The sequence below is a fragment of the Vigna unguiculata genome, chromosome 10 (genome assembly GCF_037176805.1).
Source record: "Vigna unguiculata cultivar grain cowpea cultivar isolate G323 ecotype 2 chromosome 10, ASM3717680v1, whole genome shotgun sequence".
In the NCBI taxonomy this organism is placed as follows: domain Eukaryota; kingdom Viridiplantae; phylum Streptophyta; class Magnoliopsida; order Fabales; family Fabaceae; genus Vigna; species Vigna unguiculata.
In genome coordinates, this window is record NC_140801.1 from 7,359,140 (window position 1) to 7,386,623 (window position 27,484).

The window sequence follows — 27,484 nt, forward strand, 5'->3', positions numbered from 1 at the left end:
CCACAACAACTCGCATAGTCCCTCTCCACCCACACGCGCAAGAAGAACAAGGAACGTGCAGAATATAGGTAAAGAAAGAGAGGAACAAAATCAGCATCACGATTACCCAAATTGGAGACGTTAGGTTCTTCAGAATTGTTTCCATGGCTGGCATTTGCTGCTACATGTTATTCTCTTTGGCCAATTCGTGATCGAAGTGGTGGCCCTTTTCCAAAACCCTAGGAGAGAGAAACTTCACATTGAAACGGCCTCTTGGGGCTCTCAGGTTGCAACCTACCTTCCAATTACTTCAACCTTTTGTGGATTCAGGTGTTTCTCTTGCACCAATTGTTGTGGTTTTGGCATTTTCCTGTGTTCCCAAGGAAACCCTAGGATCATGCAAATTGGGGAAATTGGAGGAAATAAGCTCTGTTAGGGCTTAATTTTGTGGGGCGAATTGTGCTTGATTGTTGTCTCCGTGCGACTGTGTCGTGCATTATGCTGGAAGTGCTTTCCGGTTTGTCTGTTTACGGGTATTCGGTATTAATGTGGTATTAAATGAAGGGGAATTGTGTCCCGCTATTGGGAAATTAAATGGAATGCATATCTTTGAAGTGGCTGGATTGAAATGTGAAGCTTAAACTTTTGGTTTCCAATGTTGGTTGAGAATTTGAAAGGAAAAAATATTATTGGTGGCAAGTGGCAGCATTCATGCATGCATTAGTTTCTCAATATGTGCATTTATTAGTGACTAGTACCTGAATATAAACTACCACACACTTTTACTTGTTGCTATTAGTTGGCAAGGCATCATTGAAGAGTCTGCAACCTTTGTCTGCATGTGCTATCCTGTTTGAGAAATTTAAACTAAGGTGCCTTCATCCTTTCATCTTGGAAAGTGGTTTGGATGTTTCTGTAGCCTATTGGACCGTGTATATCTTGCTCCTATCTTTACGTAGAAGATGTCGTCAATACTATGCTTGTGATCATCTTGATCTTTAATTTCATTCAGTTGCCAAGTTATATTACACGTATGTATGAATATGCCACTATTTTCTACTTCCCTGATAGATAATACTTGTATAGACTATGTTTTCCACCTCCTGTACATTCTATAATGTACATCCTTCCCCCCTTGCTTATAGGCTATAGCCAATGAAGGACTTCACGACTATTCACCATTGTTGGAAGGTGTCTTTGTGACATTTTAACTTAATAGTTATGCTTCAGATTCAGTTCGTTCCTCTTTCAAATTGGCACGAACCTGTCATATAGTGGATTAAACCTTGCTGGAAAGCAGGTCACACATTTCAAACTTTTTATGGAGTGCTTTTCTTACTTATTTATGATCCTTCACGACAACTGATGGTGCTAGATAGAGGCTCGAAGTACAGTGGTTGTGGGTGGTGGGAGGTGTTCATGAAAAAACATACCTACACTGAAGTTAGTATGTGTACTAGAAGGCTTGTATACTACATTAGATCCATTTCCAGAGGGTTAGTTCCCATTTCTGTGGTGAGAATGAGATGCTTGGCTACCAAGTAAGATATTGTCATTATGGGATTTAGAGGGATTCTATCCCTTGATAACAGATTTGGAGAAGATATCAAGGCTTTTGATCCTTTATAACAGATCCTCCAACGATCTTTAGGAGATATCTATCAATTACTTGGTGGGGCCCAGTTTCATAGTCTCTAAGTAGCAACCTTGTATGTTGGCAAAAGGCATCATGGAATATTGTAATGTTTTAGTTTCTTCTCATATATGTGTCCCAGTATATTGCTGTCATATAGAGCTAACAAAATACCATTCTAATTGACTGATATTGTGTGTCTTAATACAACAATAGCCTTATCTCTCCAGGTGAGGTTGGCCACATGGGTATTATGTCATTGGATAAAAACCAAATTCTTAGAGATATTATTTGTGTCTTAATATTTTAGTGACATTTTTTCTTAAAATTTTCTGTGTAGCTATAAATCACTTTGTTATTTTGATTTATACCTTCTTTTACCCTTTTTGCTTCACAAATTTGGCAGACACTTCAGTAGATGGGAAATGACGCTCTAAGATACTAGAAGTTGGGAATGAATGGATATAAATCAGGATCTGCGCTCCTTGTAAATGCTGAGGTTGATTCTATGGGAGGAGTTGTTGATGGCGGAGTTGGGATAGGTTTGAAGATATCTCCGCGCAGAGCAGCAATTGAAAAGGCTCAAGCAGAGCTCAGGTGATGGGGCAACCCTTCATGTGGATGCATTTTGTGTGTGATTTACCTTTTTGATTGCCAATCCATTTATTATGGATAAAGAATAACTATTGCATGTTGATATCAGAGAGGAGTATGATGCTCGTGAAGAAAGAAGAAGAGAGCTTGAATTTCTTGAAAAAGTATGAATTTTCTTTTCCTTTGCATTTTGAATCTCATAATACTTTGATGTAAATGAGGGTCACCTGTACTTTGAAAGTGCAGGGTGGGAATCCTCTGGACTTTAAGTCTGGGATTACTGCTTCAGTTAGTGTGCAGTCTACTTCAATCACTGGTCAGCCGCATGAGCAGTTTGTGACCAGGTTGGCTATTCTTTTCTCTTTTAATCTTTTTTCTTGCATAATATGTGTGTTATCTTTCTATTCATATCTTTTTGTGTATTAATTTATTAATGCTCTATTGCTTTTTTCTCTTGTCACTTTTTCTTTGTTCTGGTCTCAGTGAAGCAAAAGGTAGTTTTGCATTGACTGCCTCCCCTCATACTGACTCTGTTGACAGTAGTGCTAGACCAGGGGCTCCTTTGGCTAGTGAACCTAATACTGCTGATAATCTGCAACTTTTTAATGGGGAGAATGAGTTGCCTGAAACTGAAAGGAGGTGTTTCAATAGGAGGAATAATATTGCTGCATCAGAACAGTCTTCTCAAATTGGTGGAAGTCAAAATGCTAAGGAGACTGAAGATTCCGCTATTTTCCGGCCATATGCACGAAGGAATAGATCTAGACCAATTCATGGTCCTCGGGGGGCTTCAAGGGAAGCAAAGGGGATACTTTTGGAAACAAATAACCAAAAGAACCTTAATTTACCAACCGTATCTAAGCCCGAGCCTTCTAGTTTAAATGGTGATATTGGTACTAAAAATTTGATGACTGATAATACACTGAATAATGAGTTGGTTGGGATCCGAGATCACCAATCCACTAGTGGTAGTGCTAGTGTTCCCAACGACAAACTGGATATCACAGTGAACATAAACTTAAAAGAAAATCCTGAAACTGTACCTTCTGAAGACAATACTGTTGAAAATCCAATTCTCATGGCTACTGAAGAAGCTAATGTGGTTGAACTAAGCGAACCAGTAGGTGTTGTCAATCGTGAGTCTCCATCTCACATACCTACTACTAAAGCTGAAAATGGGCCTTGTGATTGTCAGCCAAATGGATTTGGCAGTGGTGAAGTAGACAGGAAAAGTGTAAAAAATGAAGGTCAAAATAACATTGCTAGATTAGGCAAGAAGAATTTCGATTTAGGGTCCTCATGCACACGAACTAGTTTTGGTAGGCATGTAAATAATGATAATGATATGTGTACTAATACAAAGACTGTCGACACTAATGAAAATACCATGGAACAAACATTTACATTAGAGAGTAAGCTTAACTCTGCCAACTGTGAAGTTGTGAAAGATAGGCATAAGACCAAAATTGGTGCTATTGTTAGCAATGAACATGATGCTGGTTGTCAAGATCATTCTGGTAGTGATAATATCGTCAAAGCTGAGGAAGATTTCAATATCAATAGTTCTTCCATGTCAAATATCAAGGGAGTACACAATGACAGTACCACACCTAAAGCTGATAACGATACTGTCTTAGTGGATCAGTCCAATGTCAAGGAAAGCAGTTCAGAAAGACATCAGGTTCCTGTAGATGTGTCACTATCAGAATCTCCTCAGACTGCTCTAGCTGAAAAGGTTAAGAGCGCCACCTTGGATGATCAACCATGTGCCATGCACTCTATGAAGTTAGTAGAAAAGGCCCGTGAAGATTCTATATTGGAAGAGGCTCAAATTATAGAGGTCTCTATTTTTGGTTCCATTTCCAGTGATTTTTGTATATACTGTTTGGTTACATTTGGACGTTTGCTCAGTAAATTTTGAAGGTCTGATGTGATGCACTAAACAGGCCAAGCGAAAGAGAATTGTGGAGTTATCCCTTCGCTCATTACCAACACAGAACCAAAGAAAGTCACATTGGGGTTTTGTTCTCGAGGAAATGGCATGGCTGGCAAATGATTTTGCTCAGGTTTTATTTTTTTGTACTTACTGGTGATACTGTGCTCTCTCAAACTTTCTGCGGAAATCATTTGCTTTTAGAATTGAGCAAAATAATAATTGCCATTAGATTTATTTATGTGATTGCGTAAATGTTAATTTTTCTCCTAAAATATTCATCTGTAGGAGCGTCTCTGGAAGATAGCTGCTGCTGGACAATTGGGCCATCAAGCAGCTTTTACTTGTATGTCAAGATCTGTAAAACTAGACAAACAATTAGAGACAAAAGTTTTGTCTCACAAGATAGCAAAGGCTGTCATGCAGTTTTGGCATTCTGCCGAGCTTCTTCTAGACAATGATCTTGACATTAACTGCATTTTGGGTTGTGTTAAATCTGGAAATGTTGATGCAAATGAAGCTATGAGGGACCAGAGAAGAAATTACAATGTGCTGCTGGTTATTTTCTCCATCCTTCTCACTCTGTCTGCAAAAGAAACTGTGCTATTTGAATTTTGTCTTTCTATTGCTAGATTTTTTCTGTTGTATGGATTTTCTTTTTCTAATTTATCGAATGAGTTGCTTTTAGGAAATCATTAAGTATGGAGTTGAATGTTTCTATTTTAGTCTACACAAGTGAATGATTGAAACCATGAATTGCATTTCCATACATACTGTGTAATAATATAAAGTTGTTGCACTGTTTGGTGATTAAGAAGATGAGAGATAAGTAAATAGAAAGAGAAAGTTCTAGAGATTGAGAGAAACCAACAGTGACAAAAAGTGATTAAGTTATGGATCTTGCAGGTGCTTTATATATATGGTTTGCAGTCTATATAATCACTGACAGACAGCCTTCATGTAGCTGTCAGTTACAACAGATGCAACATAGCTGACTAATTTACTAACTACTATAAGCAAGCTACTGTATGATGTAGAAAATAGTGAACTATGCTTAGACTTATGCTTTGAATAACTTGTCAGGGCTGATTAAGGTTGCTAAAATTCTAAATGAAGCCTTTGTTGTAAACTGGTTGTATGGATTGTTGAAGGTTTTGAGGATAAACTGAAACAAATGGTAGTGTACTTAAAATGTTATAGTTTTTGACTTGTCTGTTTGCTTTTGCTTTCTCTATCGAATTTTTTCCCTTTTGATTTAATTATTCATTTAATATTGCTGTTGGTTGTCATAGGAGTTTGCTAGAAAACTACATACTATCATTTCTATCAGTGTTGTTTTATTTCTTATTACTATCATTGGATAAGAGCTTTTGAACGTATTAAGGAGTGATAATACAATAGTAGCATCTGATACATTATTGATACATTTTTAAACCAAAAAATAAATAAAGAGCAGTGCTATGGTAGTAACTTGGTAGTAACTTGAGAATTATGGGGTGTCTAAGTTCCACGTTAAGTAGGACGAGATGCTCAGTTGAGTATTTAAGTGCTTTGTTCTCCCCCTTAATATCTAGCTTTGTGGGTTTCTCGTGTGCTTGGATACCCAGAAGTTGGTATTGATGCTAGTTGTATGATAGGAGGCACTGGTGGTTAAGAGAATGCATGTGAGGGCTAATGAAGGGGAAACACATTTGTAACTCAATAGGCTTATGAATAAGAGCGTAAGGGGTGGTAGTTGGGTGGTAGTTGCATGTGAGGGCAAGGGAAATCATGGCTTGTCACCATCCAGGATGATCAAGTGCTTCATTCACATTTTTGGGAATAACAACAGAAGACACTGAGGATAAAAGTGAACAATAGGAAGGCGATAATCTGCGATAGCTAAGAAAATTATAAATGGGAACGAGTACTTTTTCTGAGAGTAATGGGCCAACCTAAATCACCTTCACCAGGAGTCGTGGTATCAAGAGACGAGGGAGAAGAATTTGAAGTAGGGGATTCACCATGTTCCTGGAAAACTGGACTATTCGTCGGGGTCTTGTTGGAGAGAATCAATATGTGGAGATGATGGCTCAGGAGGACTTTGATCGAGACTTGGATTGACAAAGTCATTGGAAATATTGTACTCAACCACGAGAATAGGGAGGACCTACTGTATGACATGAACAGCTTGAACAGATGGAGAGAAGTAAGGGGTTTGTTCAAAGAATGTAACATTGTCAGACATGTAATATTTCTTGGTTTTAGGAGAGTAACATCGATACCCTTTTTGAAGTCGTGAATAGCCCAAGAAGACACATTTGAGAGAGCGAGCAGGAAGCTTGTCTAACCCTGAAGACATGTCATGAACAAAACATACACAACCAAAAACTCTAGGAGAAGTGTGAAAGAGAGGATTATCTGGAAATAGAATGGAGAAAGGGACCTTATGATTGAAAGAGGAAGATGACATCCGATTAATGAGAAAACCTGCAGTTAAGATGACATCTCCCCAATGATGGACAAGAACATTGGCATGAAGCAAAATGGTACGAGCAGTTTCAACCAAGTGTCTATTTTTTCTTTTTGCTATACCATTTTGTTGTGGCGTATGAGGACAAGTAGACTGATGCAGGATACCATGGGAACTCAAAACGTTAGAAAAAGCAGATGAAAAGTACTCTTTGGCATTGTCACTTCTTAAGATTTTGATTACTTGACCAAATTGATTCTTGATTTCATTCAGAAAGGATGTGAAGATGGATAACAATTCAGAACGATCTTTCATAAGATAAACCCAAGTACATCTCGAATATTCATCAATGAAAGTAACAAAATACCTAAAGCTAAAAGATGAGACACGACTGGGTCCCCAAATATCGGAATGGATGACAAAAAAACTAGAAGTACACTTTGATTGAGACCTTATAGGAAAGGTAGATCTAACATGTTTTCCTAGTTGACATGATTAACATTCTAAGGTCTGGAGACTACTAAGTTCAGGAAACATTTTCTTTACCTTGGACATGTGAGGATGGCCAAGCCGATCATGTAACATTTTAGGATTGGGAGTTGCAACACATGACACTCGTGGACGACATCCAAAATGGTATAATCTGCCCGCTTCATATCCTTCTCCAATCTATCTCCCCGAGCCACGCTCCGGTATAACAAAAGATTTGTTATCGAAGGTTACAGAGCAATTCAATGTTTTGGTTAACTGACTTAAGGAAATTAAATTGAAGGGACAATTAGGGACAAAAAGGACAAGTTTTAGATTTAAGGAGGGAGATAAGATGGCTTGACCGGCTCCCTTTGAGGATGTTTTAGAACTATTCGCAAAGGTTATAAAATGAGATTTTTTTTGAAATGAAATGGTTGAGAACAAGGAGGTATTACCAGAAATGTGGTCAGAAGCACCAGAGTCAATTACCCATGAATTGTGACCTTCCATGGATTGAGAGATGCAAGCAGTTGATGTACTTGGAGCTTGAGATGACTGTGCCAAGTTGTTGGACTTGAGTCGTAGGTATTCTTGATACTCGTCCTCAGTGAACTTGGCAAGAAAACCATGTAAAGTGTAGCAGTTTTCTTGAGTATGACCCATTCTTTTACAATACGTGCACTGAGGACCAATGTTGTTAAACTCGAAGATCGTAAGAGGATTGAGAAGGGGAGTGAAAACTCCTAACTCAAGGATCGTAACGAGACTCGTAAGAGTTACGAGTAGATAAAAAAATGTATTCATAAATAGGTGCATCATTTAAAAAAATATAAATGACAAAAACAACTCATACATAATTCATAAAATGAATCCATAACAATTAAAATAGTTTCATAAGTGTGGCCAAGCATAAAACATCTAATAAATTGTTCAATGTTTAATACAAACTATCCAAGGAATTCTTTCATATCAAAAGTAGGATAATCATCATTGTCCTCCATAGCATCTTCATTTTCATCAATGTCCTCTCCTTTAGGACCTTGATCATTATCAACAATTGGAGGAACCTCCAAATGATCCATAGGTGCAACACCACCACCTCTACTAGCATCTTCATTCTCTCCAACTTCAAGTAAGAGTTCTTCATATGAAGCATCCAAACTTGAACTTGCTTCATTTTCCTCCACAGTCCATTCATCATCAGAAGCAAGATCATCCATGTTATAATCCTTTGTTTTCCTAACATCCTTCTTCTTTTTCAATCTTGAATTAGCCATTACAAAGACCACATCATTCATGGTCTTTTGTTGTAAACGATTTCTTTTCTTTGTGTGGACCTAAACAATTACAAAGTTAATTAACACCTTATACTAACATCTAAAAAATAATTATAAAATCAATTTTATAAATAGGAATTCTTACCCTTTCAAAAGCACTCCAATTACGCTCACATTCGGATGAACTACAAGTCAAGCTCAATACTCTAATTGCAAATTTTTGTAGTTCTGGATGTTCATCACCATATGATTCCCACCATTGGGATGGGGTTCTAGTTTTGAGTGCGCGTTGAGCTATTGCACTACCAAAAAATCCAGATTTACTCTTGAAACTCTCAATTTGAGAGTCAATCTTACCAATCCCATCAATGTCTCCCACTAGCCTTTCCAAACAATCATACATTCCACGTTTCACCTCATAATCAGCTTTAAACTCAACATAATAGTGCAACATGGGATTCAAATAATAGCCTGCAGCATGCAATGGCCTATGCAATTGGCTGTCCCATCTATGATCGATGATTTCCCAAAGAGGGGTGTAGCTATATTAAGATAAAAATAAATGAATTAATCTCCAAAAACAAATAAATTAGCATAAGGGAATTAGTTATTATTATTACCTCTTACTAACTCCATTGAAAAGACTTTGTATCTTTTCTTTAGCAATATCCATTTCTTCATAGATAAATCCCATGGCTGGTTTCTCATCCGAATCCACCATGCGCAGCACCTTAATTAGAGGAAGGGCACCCCTCAAGCAATTCAAAATATTTTTCCAAAATTCCTTATCCAGTATCAAATTTTCCACAAGTCCTCCATCTCTAGTCTTTACCAATTGACTAGATTGCCACTCATTTGATGTGAACATCCTAATCAACGACCCTTTATTTTCATTCAAGCATCCCAAAGTCAAATAAGAAGTGGCAAAACGAGTATTTGCGGGTCTTATCAAATCTTTCCCCTTAGTAAATTTGTGCAACAAGGAAATAAGACTCGTTCTTGAATAAATGTAGGTTGTGATTTTCTTACCACTACCTATTGTATCATGATGAAGTGGAATTTTCTTCTCAAAATCTTCCAACATCATCCATCATCCATCACAAGGTGTCCAATATAGCTTTTGCCTCTTTTGCATTAACAAGTCTCCAGCTGCCTTGTAATTTGCTGCATTGTCGGTTACAATTTGGATCACATTGACAAGCATCCTCCCTCTCAATTTTTCTTAAAGATGGAATTGATAGTAGTCTGTGTATTCCTTCTCTTAAAAATATTTGATGACTCATCAGTATGTTCTTCACTTGGTCTTTTTCTAGCAGATTCTGATTCACCCATGCCACCATCCCCTTCAAATTCTCTGAATATTGATTTTTTAACCAAATTTTGCTACAACAGAGAAACCACACCCAACATTGATTTTTTAACATCTTCCGAAACTACAATACATGCTCCAACATCCTTTGAAGTTCTTGCTAAATGATGTTTGAGTCGATAAATTCTACCCCTCAATACCTTTTCACAATATTTACATTTCAGATTTCTTGTTTTCCCATCAATAGAAATGCAGTGACTCCATGCAGGATCTGTCCTCAGCCCAACTCCACTCCCTCTTCCACTTGATGCCATTTTTTTCTTCAAACAGAAAATAAATACAGGGGCCGTGTAGAGTTTGCGTAGAACAGTGAGGGAAAATACAGGGAGAAAAAACAGAGCCTGTGTGAGGGAGAAGAACAGATCGTGCGTGAGGGAGAAAAATAAAGAGAAAAAACAGAACCTGCGTGAGGGAGAAAAAACAGAGTGACGTGGGTGGAGAAGATGGACGGCGTCGGGAAGGGCGGCGACGACGTCAGTGACGAGACAGTATAGTAGGCGCGCGAACGTGAGTGAGTCGTTGGGTCTTCGTTGGTATTCTAACGAGGTGCAAAAGTAACCTACCTAAAAGGGGGGAAAAGTGTTGTTGGGTTTTAAATTGGGCCGGGATAGCTTTAATAAGTCATGGAGCAGCCCACTTTTAATATTAGGGAAAGCCATCAAACTTAACCTAGCTGCCCCATTGACAACAGAACCCTAAAATGTGTCCATGGAAGATCGATACAGGATCGACGCGCCTCCGATCCTCCGATCCGGCGACCAAACTCGGAAGATCGCTCCGATCCGGCGAGCCTCCGATCTGACGACCGCGTCAACTCGTTTGGAGGACAGAAACTCACAAGATCGTACGAGTTTGCGATCTAGATCGCGATCTTGACAACATTGCTGAGGACGCCCGCAACCTTCGCGTCCACCTCCTCTAGTTCCACGTCCTCCTCTTCCCCGGGTGGCGACCATGACAGATGGTTCCACAACAGCAAGAGTTTCTGGAGTTTGAAGAGTCGGAACACGTATCATGCGGGTGATGAAAGTGTCCATTGAAGGAACCTCATGAGAGGTCAAAAGTTGATCTCTGATATGATTAAAGTCTAGATGTATAGCGCAGAGGATCATCACCATATAGTACTTGTCAAGCTTTTTCTTCATTTCATCTAGAGAGTCAACTTCCAAGAACATTCGAAGTTCTTCCACAATAGATTGAGCTTCATTCATGAACGAGATCATATCATGGTTAGTCATTTTTAGAGATGCCAACTTGTTCGCCGAATCATAGAGGCACTGGATGTCATTTGCATAGATATTCTGAGCCCTCTTCCAAAACGAGTGGCATGTTTTGAAGGCTCGGAGGGACATCAAAAGTCGTGGTTCCACCGACTGCCACAATAGAGCACAGTTGGAAATTTGCTTGTTTCCACTATTCAGCCTTTTCAGTAGGAATGTGGCTGCCATTCTTCTCGAGGTGGTTGTGGTGTCCTTGACCAAGAAACCACATTTCCACGGCAGCCGACCAAGATAGATAGTTTTGGCCATTTAGTTTCTCTGAAGTTATGCAAAGGCTTCCAGAAAATGAAATAGCACTTGCAGTGGCCATTTCGGATCAGGGAGATGAAGAACAGTTGTAGATGTGAAGAAAAAACAAGAGAAACCCTAAGCCCTAGGGTGATTTTCACAAGGGAGGCCTCGGGATCTCACTCAAACTGACTTCTAGGGGGCTGAACAGATAGAGGAAGCTCCGGTGACCCCTGCGGTGGAGACGTGACGAGGTTCTAGCGGCAGGAAGGCGGCGCGTGAATGTCGCGTGCCTGGCTACAGTGGATAGTGTGGCGGCGCGTGGCATTGCGTGGAGGAGAATTTGCCTTCGGCATCGGCAGGGTTGGCCGTCGCTCGAAGAGGCGATCCAGATCCGGTGGTCGCCGGACAAAACTGTGACGGGGACCGCGGCGGACAGTGGTGGACAGGGGCAGACTGGCAGAAACTAGTGCTGGACAGTGTTGGACAGCAGTGGGTAACTTCAGATAGTGACAAACCAAGCTAGATAGTCGTGGATAGCGGTGACTAGTGGTGGAGAACTGCCATGGACAACGGTGACAAATGGTGGTGGACCAGACAAGACAGAAACCAGAGCGGGATCGGCCCACTTTGATACCAACTTGAGATTGAGACTGAAAATATGAGTAGTGGGCTTATGGAACCACTCTCACTTTCTTCTATTTATAATGAAAACTTATACAAGTACACGGAAAACTAAGAGACTGCACTAGGACCCTAGGTGCATAATTACATACAGCAGTAGACGTTTCCCACACTCTACACCTTATACATAGGGTTAATGATACAAAATATAAGTAGTAATTCTAACAGAACGAATGCAAGAATTGAAGCTCTAAAGATAGAATTTTGCATAGTTAAGGAATGGATTCAAGTATCACTACAACATATGGAAGATGATACATAAATTTGGTCAAATGATGGGTAACCAAGAGGAAATTCCAATCTTGATGTGAATTGAAATTGAAACGTTAAAATGGGAGGAGGTATGTACGGGAAAAATCAAAACCTAGGAGGCAACAATTAATTCAATCACAAAGCCATGGGATTTGGCAAATGAGTAACAATTTAGGCCACCCAGCTGAGTATGATGTGTTAGGTTGCATATGGGGAATCCAGATGTATTTTGTTTGAGGGAACTTGATCAAGAAGAAATGATGGAAGCGTTATTGGTAGCCATGGAGGTACTTTCTTGGTTATAGTGGTGGGATTATTTCAAGAGAATCTCAATTGGGGGAGTTAAAAGATGCAATGTGTATAACTCACTTGAAATTTTACTCGGACTGAAGCTAGAAGAGGACAGGATCAAGGAGTACAGAAAGCAATTTGAGATTTTAGTGGGCCCATTATAGGCCACCCAGCTGAGTACATGTGTGGAAAATTTTCTAATGGCCATCTTCATTGAAGGTGATGATGGGCATCACCCTTTTGTTTGACAAAGGGAATGGGATCAATGAAAAGAAGGATTGGCACTCCCAAACCAGAACCCAATTCCAGAATCGAGGAGGAGGAAGTCTGAAAATGAGTCAAGGAGAAGGTCATACTATCTTGTGGTCCTATGGGTATGGTGTTGTTGTCAGGTTTCAATCTAAGGAAGGAACAAGGATGGAAGCCAAAGCAAAGTGAGCACAGAAGAGAAAGGTAAAGTTTTCAATGTCTTGAGGAGGGTAATAGATGAGGAATATGATGAAAAGATGAGAAGAGTCTTTGCAGGTTTGGGTTCTTGTTGATAGTGGGGCAACTCATTATCATATTCACAAAATTGGTAGAAAGATTAGGGTTACCAGTGCCAGTACCCTACATGTCAGAAATACTGTTTCTTATATTATTCATAGAAGAACAATTGCTCTTAAGTAGAATACAAAGACTTAATAACTGAAAATCTTAATTTATGATGGATATAATCTCTTACAATTCAGGATCAGTGATCCTTTACAATAAATATAAAATATGCTGTTAACCTATTAATCCTCCTAATTATGGAATGTAATTCAATCTCCTAATTATGTAATTAAAACTGTACAAGTAAATATTAAATGCAACATAAATCATGGGATTTGACACTACACTGTAAAGGTGGGAAGAGGGTTGAGAATTAAGACTAGTGGTGTGTGAGAGCTTACCAATGCTGCTGTAGAAAATGTTTGATGAAAACTAATTTCAGAGGTTTGACACAGAATTAAAAAGGATGGAGTAAGGTACACTTCGAAAGGGGATCCAACCCTTTTCAAGGTGGAGGTATAAGCAAAACTATTATCAAAGGAATGACAAGAGAGGGAAGAAGGCTTTACAGTGGAGTGTGAATCACAAACTAACAGAGGGGAGTGGGTTTCCAACAATTGTCAGGGATGTATTAGAAGAATTTATGAATGTCTTCCAAGAAAAATCGGGGCTTCCGCCTAAAAGGGCTCATGACCATGCTATATCATTGAAAGAAGGGGCAACAATCCCCAATCTCAGGCCTTATAGGTATCCTCATTTCAAAATATGAAATTGAGAAGCTTGTTATTCCAGCCCAAAGTATACTAGTAAAGAAAAAAGATGACAATTGGGTTATAGAACTCTAAACGGGGTAGTGATTCCTAACAAGTTTGCTATTCCACTAATTGATGAATTGTTGGATGAGTTGAAGGGTGCAATAATTTTTTCCAAGTCACATTGTGGCCACGGTCTCTTGCCAGTTCCTTCCTGAAAAAAAGGATTATTATTCGTCTACAATATATTGATGTTTCTTAAGCAGTTTTCCAAGCTTTCCACCATTATATCAGAATTTCACTCATCACCCTTCAGATTTTTTAGAGCCTGCATGCCTTGAGGCATACTTATGCTGTTTTGCTGGAGAGAAACCACATTCTTGGCCTAAATGGTTGTGTTGGGCAGAATTGTGGTTGAATACCAATTTGAATGTCTTCATAGGGATGACTCCTTTCAAGGCATTATATCAAAGGGACACCACCCATCATTAAGGGCTCCTCTACTTTACTATCATCAGTTGAAGCAGTAAAATTCATTGATTGAAAACAGAGGTATTTGTCCTTGATCAGCTGCAGAAAAATCCGAATGTGGCACAACAAAGGATGAAGAAGGAAGCAGATAAAATAGGAGGTACGTGCAACTACAGCAAGGAGACTAGGTGTATCCCAAGGCTACCCCTTCTGGATGGAAGACTCTGGCCAAGAGGAGAAGGAGAAATTGGTAGATGCCTGCTGCTACTTTGACTGAGGATTGTGAAATTCAACCTCAATTGGAAGATATCCTTGAGCTATGTTACAGTAGGCAGGGGCATGCCTTATTGTGGGCTCAACTACAATAAGCCAGGGCATGCCTTTGTTACAATTGGAAGTTCTACTGAACTGGGCTCATCTACCTGATTGTGACAACTCATGGGAAACAATTGAAGACTTTCAACTTTATTTTCCACATTTTCACCTTTAGGAGAAGGAGAATGATTTTGGTGGGAAGTATTGATAGGAGAGTAGTGGTTAAGAGAATGTATGCGAGGGCTAATAGTTGTAATGAATAGCTAATAGATTGGAAGATAAAGGGTGGTAGTTGGGGGCAGTGGCAGATCTTCTGTAAATATTGTGGGGGTGCCAAAACAAATATACAAAATTTTGTCACATACACAAAATATACTGAAATTAAAATAAATCATTTTTATATATATTAAAAAAAGTTGGGGGGGCCAAAGCCCCCCTCAGACAATGAGAAGCTCTGCCACTGGCTAGGGGTTAAGAATTGATTCAAAAGTTGTAAGGAGAGGAGAGGACTCTTGGATCCCTTAGTGCATGCCTTGGTCACATTGATCAATAGACATTTAATAAAATATAGGCTCATTGACTTGTTCTTTTGACCAGAATCTCTTATTCTATCAGTTGAATCCTATCATTGTCAGTTTCTTGAAATGAGCTACCCATGCGAGTTATGTTTAGTGGAAGGTTCTAAGAAACGAGGAGTTGAGTGAAGTGCAACTAAATGGAGTCTTGTGGAGTGAAAGCCTCTAATACACTAGCTTGTAGGGGCGGTGCTATGATGGGAACTTTGTATTATGGGGTGTTTAAGTCATATATCAAGTAGTATGAGATGTTCGGTGAAGTATCTAAGTAGGTTCCCCCTTTGGCTTTTGAGGATGGGTTTCCCATGTGCTTGGATACTTATCATGCTACAATTTGGGTTATAATATTTTATTTATGTATCGTAAAGTATGGTTCACTTCAAATTGAAATCATGCTAGAGTGGATGTAGAACATCCTTTGTTGGGTGTTATACCTTGCAACATCCGGGATATAGTGACTAGAGATTGTTTGTTTGAATACATTTAGATCTTGTAGGTAGTTATTTGACTTTTGGCTTTATGTTGATTTCTTGATGAATTAACATTGGAAATAAATTAATTTGCTCTAGTGGTTACAGTTTATTTTTCTTGATCAGATAAGGTAGCATAATATTTAATGTAAACCATAAGATAAAAATTGTAAATTTCACAATGCTTTTTATCAACTTTGATGTGATCCGGAAGCACTAGAGGTTTAAATCAAGAACTATTACATTTTTCTTTTTATTGAGGGAAATTTTGGAATGCTTAATTATTTTTTCTTAACTGTTTGTAACATCCACATCAATTTGTTTTGAGCTATTTATTATTAATGCTTGAATATGTTGGTGGTTTTTGTCAGGAAACAAGCAAACTTGTGGAGGGACAAAATCCAGTCAAACATGCTCAACTTAAAGTGCATGCATATGCTTTGAGATTTCTAAAGGCTAATAGGTCTCATGGAATTTCCTCTCAAGCAGAGGCACCAACAACTCCTGAAAAGATTTTTGACTCAAGCACGGTTGATATGTCATGGGATGAGCATCTTAATGAAGTATGGGACAAGTTACTTTTTAGTTCTTGTTAAATATATTTATTTGATGTTAGCTTTGCAACTTGGTGTGCATGCCTTTTGTGTATGATTGTGTCATATGTGTTCATTTGTCCTAAGATTCTTAAGAAGTGCACTTTAAGCTAATTCAATCCTATAAAACTATCTTGTAAGGTGAGAAATGCCTCCACTTATAAATTGTAATTTGGTCTTACCTTTAATTGAATGTGAGATCTCCAACACATCACTCTCAAATCTAGGCATGTACATATTGTGTGTGAGGCTAGATATGTGGGTGGTCTGATAGCAGTGACACAATAGGCCCAAAAAATCTTATTACAATAGCCTTTAATGTTGTATTAAGAAGTGAATTTAAGCCTAACTCATCCTCACAAAACCAGATGGTAATGTGAGGTTTGCACACATTTATATATTGTAAATTGGTTTTATCTCCAATCGATATGGGATTTCCAACATACTCTCTCATGCTGAGGCATGTATGGTTTGAGTGTGAGACTAGATGTTTGTGGGTGGTATGATAATGGCCTTATAGTGGCTGGCATGATAGGTCAAACAAACAACAAACCTTGCTAGGATATACTTTAAATGCCTCTGATACTGTTTTAAGAATTTGACTTATGCCTAACTTAATCATACAAAACTGACTTATAAGGTGAAGATTGTCTCTGTTTATAAATTGTAATTTGGCCTAATCCCTAGCCAATATGAGATCTCCATAAAAAATATTATATCTAAATGTAATATTCTATTTAAACTTGACCAGATGTGTTTTCTTTATCTAATTTATGATTTAATATTGTTAACATATTTATTTCGTGTTACCTTTGCAACTTTGTATGTCTTTTTGTATATCATTTTGTTCCAACATAGTATACCTAAATGCAATGTTCTTTTCCAACTGCACTGAATGTGGTGTTTTCATCTTTTTTTTTTAGCAGATGAATTTTATGGAGTGCTTTTGTTATTATTTTGGTTGTAGTCAATAACAAATCTCACTTAGTGGGAGGCTTTTGTTGTTGTTATGTAACTGCTATATGCAAATAACTAGTTTACATGTCATTTTAAATTTATAGGAAAATCTTTTCTACGAAGTTTCTCCTACTGCAACGGAAACATATAGAAAAGCTATAGAATCTCATTTCCATCATTTTGAGGTAAATGTATGATCTAAGATTCTCAATTACTTTGTTTATCAGGAAAAAAAACAGAAAGTACTTGGTTACCATGTTTTATTCCCTCCTGGAAGGCAAAGCCGTTTCAGGAAAATACGTGTTTATCTTATTAGTTCAAATATTTATTGAAACACAATATTTGACTTCTTGAAACAATAGAATAAACTTTTTCAGAAAATTGGGAATAGCATTCAAGAGGAAATTGAAACATCTGTGTATGATACCACAGCAGGTACTGTTGAGACTACATGCACTGTTTGTTTTTTGTGTTTAGTTGGTTATTCTGAACCTGTCATTATTTTCTTTTATTGATTCAAATAGAGTTTGGATCGCAAGAGAATGCATATGATGAGGAAGAAGGAGAAAATAGCACTTATTACTTGCCCGGTGTCTATGAGGGCAACAAATCATCGAAATCAGCACAGAAGAAACATAAAAATTTGAAGTCTTATACTCCTAGGTGTGGTGATGCTGGTGCTGATTTGCCTTATGTACACTATACAACTGGAACTCAATCATCCATGATGTTTGGAAAAAGACCTGCTAGTTTAAATGTTGGATCAATACCAACAAAGCGCATGCGTACTGCTACTAGGCATAGAGTTGTAAGCCCTTTTACTAACCTTGGGACAGTACAAGCTCAAGCTAAGGCGGATGCTTCAAGTGGTGATACCAATTCCTTTCATGATGACCAGAGTACTTTACATGTCGGACCCCTGATCCAAAAAGGGACTGAGGTGGAGTCAAATGCAGATTTTGAAAAACAGCTATCTTATGATTGTGCAGAAACATTTGTTAAAACGAAGAAGAAGAAGGCAAAGACTTTGGTAATAATCAATCTGTAATTATATAACTTGAGAGATACTTATTTTTGAACATGTGGTGGAGGTGTTTTTTGATTTATTTCAGAATCTGTATTTCAGCTTCATTTGCTTTATAATTATTCTGCAGGGTTCGATGTATGATCAGGGGTGGCAGTTGGATTGTGTTGTCCTAAATGAACAGGTAACCTATTTCAGTGAAATTGCCTTAGTAGCCTTCATCTTTCAACATTATGAAACAGAATTTGAATTTCTGGATTGTTAATTTTCAATGGGAATCTTTATACTTTGTAGCTTAAACCTAAGGCTCTACTATAGCTTGAATCTAGGATTGCTATATAACCCACCTTATATATGTATTCTCAACTTCATTTTATAAACTGTTTATGAATATTAATTTTTAATGCTTATTCTGTCATGTTTTCTCAATGCAGAGGGATCAGTCTAAGAAGAGAGGGGATAGTCATCACTTTGAATCTATTGGAAGTGGTGGTAAAGCTACTTGGAATTTTATTATAGATTTAGAAACTTCTTTTATTTACATTTAGTATGTGTATTCTATTTTCTTCATGATTAATGATTTACAAATTCAACTTTCCTGTTTTGAAGGCTTATATGGGCAACATAAAGGGAAGAAACCAAAGTTAATGAGGCCACTTGATAATCCTTTGGACAATATTGTGCCACTGACTAATTCTATTCCTTCACCTGCTGCTTCACAAATGAGTAACATGTCATCTCCTAATAAATTTATCAAGATCATTAGTGGTCGAGACAGGGGCCGGAAAACTAAATCTCTGAAGGTAAAATTTTTATATGATTTTAGATGCTCATGTGCTAGCAATTTTTGTTTCTGCAATTGTGCTAATTCTATTATTATATTTTTATTATTTTTTACGATTAGACTTCTGCTGGACAGCCTGGTTCTGGAAGTCCTTGGTCACTATTTGAAGATCAGGTGGTGTGGAGTTCAATTGCCTTACCAAATTTTCTCTCTCCTTTTTTAATTAATATTTTATACTTGAATATCTATGACTTGTCTGAAAGGCTTACCGTTATTGCCCTACTTCTTGCAGGCTCTTGTGGTCCTGGTGCATGATATGGGTCCAAACTGGGAGCTCGTGAGTGATGCTATCAATAGTGCTCTCCAAATCAAGGTACTGATGTGCAATATGGATGGTTTTAGAGGAAAGGGGACATCGTTTCTGGATTTTTCTTTTTCTAAATAATGTCATATTCCATTAGATCATCATGCAAAATCCTTCTGATGCTTTATGTTACTTACATCATACTCTTGAATCTCTGAGCTGTGCTTTATGACACTTTAAATGCTAAAATTTCATTTAATCTGTGATTTGGTGGGTTATTTTGGTTTTTATTGGAACTTTGCTGATAATGACATTTTATAATATATCCAGTGCGTCTTTCGCAAACCAAAAGAGTGCAAGGATCGTCATAAAATTTTAATGGATAGAACTACTGGGGATGGCGCAGATAGTGCTGAAGATTCAGGGTCTTCTCAATCTTATCCGTCTACGTTGCCTGGAATTCCTAAGGCATGGAATTTTTTTCATTTTCATTGTGTTATTTGGATGCGTTGGGGCAATGTCATGTTTTTTGTTGTGCCTTTAATTGGGTAAATCTTTCGTATCTTTAGCAGGGTAGTGCCAGGCAGCTATTTCAACGGTTACAGGGGCCAATGGAGGAGGATACATTGAAGTCTCATTTTGAGAAAATTATAAAGATTGGACAGAAGCAACATTACTTTAAGAATCAGGTTTGAATCCAAAACATTTACGTCAGGAAAGATTATAAGATGCAGAGACACTTAAAATTTTGCACGTGTGACGTTGTTAGCACATACATTATTTTAATTATTGGACATCTTAGGATTTGTGATACACTTCAATTCACTACTTGTGATTCATGATTTGAATCTTGATATGCTACCTTCTTATCACTCATAGTGTTTGAGGCAAAGAAGAAAAGCAGATAATTGGGAAAAGTGATTTTGAGAAATATTATTAGCACACTGTCAAATAGAGTACTATTGTGTATTTATACATGATAGAATGCATAGCTGTCATAACTAAAAGCACAGATGGTAAGAGTTTTTTAACTACCTGTAATGGAACACTAATACTCAAGGAGGCAGTTGAATAACTGCTCCTGCACACAATACTCATTCAATCACTAATGTCAATGATTAAATTAGATTGGCTGTTAATTGAGCAATAGATGATAGATGGTTACTTTTTGTGTTATTAATGCTCAATTAAAGTTTGTTAGTTGCTTGCATGGTAGTAAGTATCGTATGATTCACCATACGAAACGATTCAACAGCTCCACGATATGAATCGTTTGATGAATCGTTTTTGTTCCTGTATCGTGTTCGTATCGTACGATTTGGACTCCGAATCGATCTGAATCCTGACATTCACAGACACAAATGTTCCTCTCGATGACACCTCTCACGATGGCGATTCTTGCTGCAGCACCTCTTGCGATGGCGCCTCTTGCGGTGGTGCCTTTTACGATGGTGTCTCTCGCGGTGGTGCCTCTTGCCGTGGTGTCTCTCACTACCTCGCGGAGCAATGACAGAGAAGTTAACAGACCTCAGCGGCGGCAACTCGTAGCAACTTGCATGATATCATTGTATCTGACGGTGGCACAACCTCAAAGCTGGTCTTGTGCATATGATAGACTGAAAACCCTAGGATTTTTAGTGTGTTGGAATTGGGCCTGTTTTAACCTAAATTTAGCCCATTTTGTTTAAAATATCTTAAAATCTAATAAGTAAATGGTAACTTCCACTAAAGTTATTGCATCCAAAAAAAAATGACTAAAGTTACTACTTCACCCCAAAAAAGTAACTCTATAAACTGTCACTACATCCAAAAAAATTTATAAAAGATAACTTTCAAAATGTTTACGAATCATACGATTCACGATACGATAAATCAGCTCTCCGATACACGATACGATTCACGATTCAACTACCATGGTTGCTTGGTGTAACTTCAGCATGAAATTCATGTAGTGATATGATTATCAATATCAGTTTAATAAATATATTACATTTATCAAATGAAATAAATATATTTCATTTATAAATGTAATAGTTAAAATATTATTAACATTAAATAAATGTAAGTTTTAATAAATACGAGTTAATATTATATAAGGAAAAATAATTAATTTAGATATAAGTAAAGTTACTGCGCAATAAATAACATTAAATACTATAATTCTTGTACTCAAGTGTATTTTACTTCTATATATATACATCAGAAAGAGAGATGAGTAGATAAACATAGATTATTAAAATATCTTAGATATTAGGTAGATATTGTAACATATCTTAGTCAGCAAAACTTTAGTTGAACCAATTTTTGGAGCAATTCCTTGGCGTACTAATTTTTTACAGTTTAATTATTTCTTATTGGTCTGAGTAATGATTACTTCTGAAGAATATTGTCTGCACGGAGCAGAATTATAGCTATATTCAAAATTTGTCTGTTTTGTTGCTAGTTTGTGAGATTGTTCTTAGCAGAAAGTCTTTTTTTTTTTAATGCAGGTTGATAACCAGGATTCAAAACAAGTAGTGCCTGCCCATAATTCACACGTGATTGCTCTTTCCCTAACGAGTCCCAACAACCTGAATGGAAATCTTTTAACGTAAGTTTTTATTTTATTTTCTTGCCAATAGGGACATTTTATAATTTGGATTCTGTTGCATTGTACTCTGCGCATCTAAACTCTATATATAGAGAAGTTGATGTACTATTTCAGATGAATTAACAAAATAAGAATCTTCTTTCTTTCAAATTATTCCTTTCAAGTTAAAATACACATGATTAGATTGTTTAGCACAAGAATTTAATTTTTGTTTGAATCCCGGATGAAGGCCACTTGATCTCTGTGAAGCTGAAGAAACAAACCCAGATGTCCCAGCCGTTGGGTACCAAGGTTCTCATCCTGGTGGTTTGACATTACCACATCAAGGTTCTATACAGTCAACGCTTACCACATCTGGGGTGAACTCTTCACTACCTGGGTCTTCTGGTATGGTTCTCGGCCATCACTTGTCATCATCATCTGGTTCAGCCATAACATCTGTCAGGTGTGCAGTTTCATTGCTGAGGATTCTTGTTGTGCATTAACATTTTGGGCATTGCTATACAATCAATTGATGTGATTGTTTCAGGGGTGGTAGATATGGAATTCCAAGGAATTCTCCTTCATCAGTGGATGAGCAACAGAGAATACAATACAATCAAATGTTATCTGGAAGAAGCATTCAGCAGACAATTCCAGTTACTGGGACTCTTTCTGGAAGTGATCATGGTCGCATGCTTCCTGGTGGAAATGGTATTGGTATAATGGGTGGAATTAACAAAGCCATGGCAATGTCTAGGCCAGGGTTTCAAGGATTAGCATCACCATCGATGCTTAATTCTGGAAGCATGATTTCCTCTAGTATGGTTGGGATGCCAAGCCCTGTAAATATGCACTCTGGAGTTGGCCCTGGACCAGGCAACTCAATTTTAAGACCTCATGAGACACTACATATGATGAGGGTGAGAAGTATTCTTATTCCGTCATATTAGGATTGAATTCTTTAAGCTTATTACGTATTCACAAAAGCTAATAATCAAATTGCCAGAGACAATTTAATCAGAAAGCCACTTTTTTAAATCTTTGTGGAATGCCAAAAACAAAAATGTGCCTAAGTTGTACTTCACCTTGTGGTTATGAAACTTGTTTTCCCAACCAAATTAACATTTTTTCTTTGACTGTAATCATAATTGCCTCTCTTAGTCTGTTAGGTGTTTGGTTTATTTCTTAACATTTATGGTGATCTTATTTTATTTATACTAATGACTTTTTTCCTACATTAGCCTGGCCATAACCCAGAACATCAAAGACAAATGATGGTTCCAGAGCTTCAGATGCAAGTCACCCAAGGGAACAGTCAAGGTATTCCTGCTCTATGTGGGCTGAGTTCTTCCTTTAGCAATCAGACAACACCACCTGTTCAGCCTTATCCAGGACATGCACAACAGTCCCACCAACTCTCGCAGCAGCAGTCCCATCTCAGTAATCCTCGTCCTCATCTTCAAGGTCCAAGTCATACCAATTCACAGCAGCAAACCTATGCTGTCCGGTTAGCGAAGGAAAGGCAACGATATCTCCAGCACCAGCAGCAGCTTGCTGCCTCCAATGCATTGTTGCCACATGTCCAGGCAAAGTCTCAACTTCCCATATCATCAACACCATTGCAGAACAGTTCTCAAGTTCAACCACAAAATTCTTCTCAGCAAGTCCCACATTCACCTATAACACCATCATCCCCTCTGACTCCCATGTCATCCCAGCTCCAACAGCAGAAACTTCACCAATCACAACCTGTGTTCAGCAGAAATCCCCCTGCTAGTGGGTTGACTAACCAAGCAGCAAAGCAACGCCCACGACATCCACCACAGCAGCCATCGCCACCACAGCAGTATCAACAATCTGGTAGGCAGCATCCTAATCAACGGAATAATGTACAGTCTCAACAACAGGCAAAACTTATGAAGGGAATGGGAAGAGGAAATATGTTGGTCCATCCGAACCTCTCTGTGGATACTTCTCATCTAAGTGGACTCTCTCTGCCTGTGGGAAGCCAAACTGGTGAAAAAGGGGACCCAATCTTGCACATGATGCAAGGTCAAAATATATATCCAGGATCTGGTTTAAATCCAAAGCCTTTGGGCCATGCTCATTCTTCAAATCATCAGCAGAAGCTGCATTCTGTGTCACCAACGACTTCGTCAAAGCAACTTCATATTCCTTCTGATACTAAAGCTCAAGCACAGGTTTCACCAGTTTCATCAGGCCAGTTGTTGTCACCTACACAGCCAGCTGTTATTGCTTCTAACCACCATCAGCTGCAGCCACAGAGTCAGTCTAAGAAAATTAATCATACTCAAACAAATGTTCAGAGAATGTTGCCACTAAACCATCCTGTTCATACTGAGCCATTAAAGTCTGATCCAATTCAAGCTGACCAACAGTCTGCAAACAGCGCTTCCCAGGTTAGCACATGTGCTACAATGACTCAGAGTTGTATGGATTCTGTTAGTGCTGTACCAGTTATTGCCACAGTATCTTCTCAGAGGAAAACAGCTGAACCGCCATTTGATTCCACTATGAAAAATCAAACCACTCAAATAAGCTCATTGGGAAGTGCACCTGCTGGAAATTCCACGGGAAATGAGCAACCGACAATTAGTCAAGGGTTGGAGCCAAGATCAGTTAGCTTGACTTGTCATGCACACAATTCTGATACACAGTGGCAAAAACATCAAGTACAACCTCTCCAACAGGCACAACCCATCCTATCTCAGCAGCCATATCAGACTGAGCAGCAGAAACAGCATGAGAAAGAAGAATATTCTCCCAAAGATCTTGTTTTACAACCTCAACAACATTTGCCGCATCTACAATCAGGGCAGAACAGTATGTTTATCCAGCCACCTAATTCTAAAGTTGAATGATGCTTTGCAACGGATGGAACAGCCAAGTGCACTTTTTCTGTCAAGATTGGAGTTTTTATGCCTTAATGACAGCATTGTACAGGTAATTCTATATTCTTAAAATATTTAGCTCGTATATGTGCAAATATAGCATTGAATTGCATTTGTTTGTTGTTTGACTCTATTGGATGTGGCAGGCTCATGTTTTTTTCACCACATGCATATAAAACACATTCGTCGTATATGAAAGCTTTTTTCTGAATGATCGTATCAGTAATTGATCACTTTGTTTACAATATCTGCAGATTTTTTCTTAGAAATTATTGCTGTCCTCGAGTGTGTTGAATGGTAATGTGAGAAAGGAATAAATTGGCATGCTCTTACGTACACACAATTCTATAGTATAAGTGAAGAAAAGAACGCTGCTCCAAGGAGCTACTGTTTTATTGAAAGTATGAAATCAAGAAAACAAAGAGCAATGGCTGTCACGAGCCACTGTCATCTCAGCCCAAAAGCCTGTCCCTGCCAATTCCCCCGCTTTCTCCTCACCTTCCTCCCTTTATATTTCCTTCAGCCCTTCTAACCTAAAGAATCTCTAAGATTCGCTATTCTCTCTCCTCTTCCCATCTCTGCTAAAACCGTTAGCACTCTCCCCCTCAGATTTTGCTTGTGGACCCCACTTAATGGTTTTCCATTTTTTTCTTTCATATACCCTCTTAACCTTCTCTTTTTGTCTCTCATCTTCTTGGGCCTGGGCTTGATTCGTATCACATGCTAAGTATCATTTTAGAACATTACACAAAATCCACTACCCAGAAACTAACTTAATTGGAACTAGGGAAAGTCTATTAAAAAGGTTCATTTGTGAATAATATTATCAAACCGCTGGAGTAATGTTAGTTGGTAGTGTTATAATTATAAAATTACAGAACAGATCCTATATAATAAAGAATATCTAAATTTTATGTTATATTTGGAATATTCTTATTTAGTCTTAGTTAGTGATTTAGTCCTTTGATTTGTTACTTTGATTCATTTTGGTCCTCTTATTATTTTTTTTCAATTTAGTCCTTTTATTATTTTTGATTCAATTTAGTCCTTTTTTTTAAATGATCTAATTTTGTCCTCTCCGATCTGGGACTAATTTAGTAATTAAGCTCAATTACAACTTATACATACATGTTAAATAATTTTTTATAATTTATACATCAAATCAGCTCACCTAAATACTCAAATTTACCTCCCACCTAAATACTCAAATTTACCTCCCACCTAAATACTCAAATTTTTTACATTAGGTGGAATGATTTGACATATAAATTCTAAAAAATTAGTTTAACACGTACATATAAGTTGTAATTAAGCATAATTACTAATTTGGTCTCAAATTGGAGAGGACAAAATTGGATCGTTTTAAAAAGAGGAAGACTAAATTGAACCAGAAAATAATAAGGGGATCAAAATGAACCGATTCAACAAATTGGTGGACTTAATCAATAATTAAGCCTTTTATTTATTCTCATATTACTAAATCTTCTTGATTTATTGTATTGATTCTGTTTTTTCAATATAAATAAAACATTCATGTCTCAAAATCATATGGAATTATAAAACATGTTTTCTTTTTTTTAATATTTTATAGAAGGTAGTCATTGTTCTGAGTTTTTCAGGGATGGATTTGATTTTTCATTTTATACCGTTAAGGATTAGTGGGTCAGGTTTGGTACCCCCACCATTCTTTGTAGTTTCCTCTTTTTTTGTGATATTCTGAGGTGCTACATATGATTGATGTTAGTGTTAACATTATTGGGATCACATACAACTCGTGATGTTTTGATGTTTTAGTACTCTTATTTTTTTTAAAAGAAAATTAATGCTACAAAAGGTACTTAAAAACAATGAAAATATATATTTTATTTAAACGAAAATAAGAATGTAAATCTAGTCATATCAAGTCTTATCAAGTCTCTCTTCCTTTTGTGAAGTTCTTCACCCTAGGTTTGTCACCTCAGGAGTTTGAAAGCTGTTAACCTCATCACCACTTGGTTAAGGAGGCTCTGATATCATGTTTTTGGCTAACTCGCCAAGACAAACTGTTTAAATTTCGGCATGTCAACGGTTTTATCGATTCGCATGATTACATCTCTTAGCAGAAATGTATTTTTAGATTCATTATTAATGATATTTGTTCATATGTATAGAAATTAGTGTCATGTAAGTAATTTATCTTGGCTAATGTGTATTGCGGTCTTATCCTTGTTAATTTTCTTATGAATCCAGTGACGGTAGTCTTATTAAGTGTTGCTTTGGTTGGAAGATATCATCACACACATGTACTTCACATTTGTTCTTTTTGCTGTAAGATGACAAAAGAAAAACAGACTTCATTTGTGGGGTTTTATGCAGATGAAGCTGATTATTCATGGGGACTGTGGAATATGGAAACAGATATTCGTTGTTTCTGCACAGGTCCTGTTGATGTACTAACCCAAGTTATATTGGCAGGCATCATGGCTTATCATGTTCTTGTTTGACAAATCTTGTATATTAACAGTGTTCTTAGAAGGTTGACCCCACCATTTTGGTTTTTGGAAAAGAGACGAGTATAGAGGTCTTTTTGTATAGGATCGTCTCTTGGGTCCTTTGTACTTTCCCCTCCTTTTCCTTTTTTGTTTTACCTTCTCATGTGCAGAGAAACAGTTTATTTTTGTTTTACTAGATTAGTGAATGTATTATTACTCTAGATAATCGGGATAGAAATCATTTTTATTGGCAAAAGCCAATTGAAGCTTTTGTGAATACAAGTTTCCCAATGATGTCTTGGTACTA

The 27,484-nt window shown here is 37.6% G+C and overlaps 2 protein-coding genes and 1 pseudogene across 7 annotated transcripts; 1 reads left to right on the plus strand and 2 right to left on the minus strand.

The window, feature by feature from the left end:
- Positions 1 to 27,484, plus strand: LOC114167042 (chromatin modification-related protein EAF1 B-like). Of its 6 annotated transcripts, none has more exons than XM_028051961.2 (23): positions 1 to 265; positions 2,019 to 2,209; positions 2,316 to 2,370; positions 2,453 to 2,550; positions 2,690 to 4,046; positions 4,153 to 4,272; positions 4,428 to 4,697; positions 15,932 to 16,123; positions 17,215 to 17,295; positions 17,473 to 17,545; positions 17,635 to 18,140; positions 18,265 to 18,318; positions 18,569 to 18,626; positions 18,744 to 18,937; positions 19,039 to 19,092; positions 19,211 to 19,291; positions 19,553 to 19,690; positions 19,792 to 19,911; positions 21,712 to 21,812; positions 22,042 to 22,257; positions 22,351 to 22,714; positions 23,036 to 24,758; positions 27,062 to 27,484. In XM_028051961.2, exons 2-22 carry the CDS (start codon positions 2,067 to 2,069, stop codon positions 24,674 to 24,676), a joined length of 5,916 nt encoding a protein of 1,971 aa, XP_027907762.1. In that variant the 5' UTR covers positions 1 to 265; positions 2,019 to 2,066; the 3' UTR covers positions 24,677 to 24,758; positions 27,062 to 27,484. The 6 variants fall into 6 exon arrangements, with proteins under 6 accessions (XP_027907762.1, XP_027907757.1, XP_027907763.1 ...); XM_028051956.2 differs by having other exon boundaries at positions 2 to 265; positions 22,342 to 22,714; XM_028051962.2 differs by having other exon boundaries at positions 2 to 265; positions 17,488 to 17,545; positions 22,342 to 22,714.
- LOC146882073 (uncharacterized) lies at positions 7,824 to 9,168 on the minus strand. Its single transcript, XM_085668197.1, has 2 exons — positions 8,485 to 9,168; positions 7,824 to 8,399 (listed from the first exon to the last, which is right to left on the minus strand). The coding sequence occupies exons 1-2, from the start codon at positions 8,791 to 8,793 to the stop codon at positions 8,010 to 8,012; spliced, it is 699 nt and encodes a 232-aa protein (XP_085524323.1). The 5' UTR covers positions 8,794 to 9,168; the 3' UTR covers positions 7,824 to 8,009.
- Positions 8,956 to 9,543, minus strand: LOC146882074 (uncharacterized; annotated as a pseudogene).

What these genes read in the sequence shown, in the direction of transcription:
- LOC146882073 (XM_085668197.1), bottom strand. Translation starts at nt 8,793, where the DNA reads ATGTTGCACTATTATGTTGAGTTTAAAGCTGATTATGAGGTGAAACGT. An exon ending in ATTGGAGTGCTTTTGAAAGG is followed by an intron (nt 8,400 to 8,484) that starts GTAAGAATTCCT and finishes GTAATTGTTTAG; the next exon opens with GTCCACACAAAGAAAAGAAA.
- LOC114167042 (XM_028051956.2), top strand. Translation starts at nt 2,067, where the DNA reads ATGAATGGATATAAATCAGGATCTGCGCTCCTTGTAAATGCTGAGGTT. An exon ending in AGCTTGAATTTCTTGAAAAA is followed by an intron (nt 2,371 to 2,452) that starts GTATGAATTTTC and finishes TTGAAAGTGCAG; the next exon opens with GGTGGGAATCCTCTGGACTT. An exon ending in GGTCACTATTTGAAGATCAG is followed by an intron (nt 19,093 to 19,210) that starts GTGGTGTGGAGT and finishes TACTTCTTGCAG; the next exon opens with GCTCTTGTGGTCCTGGTGCA.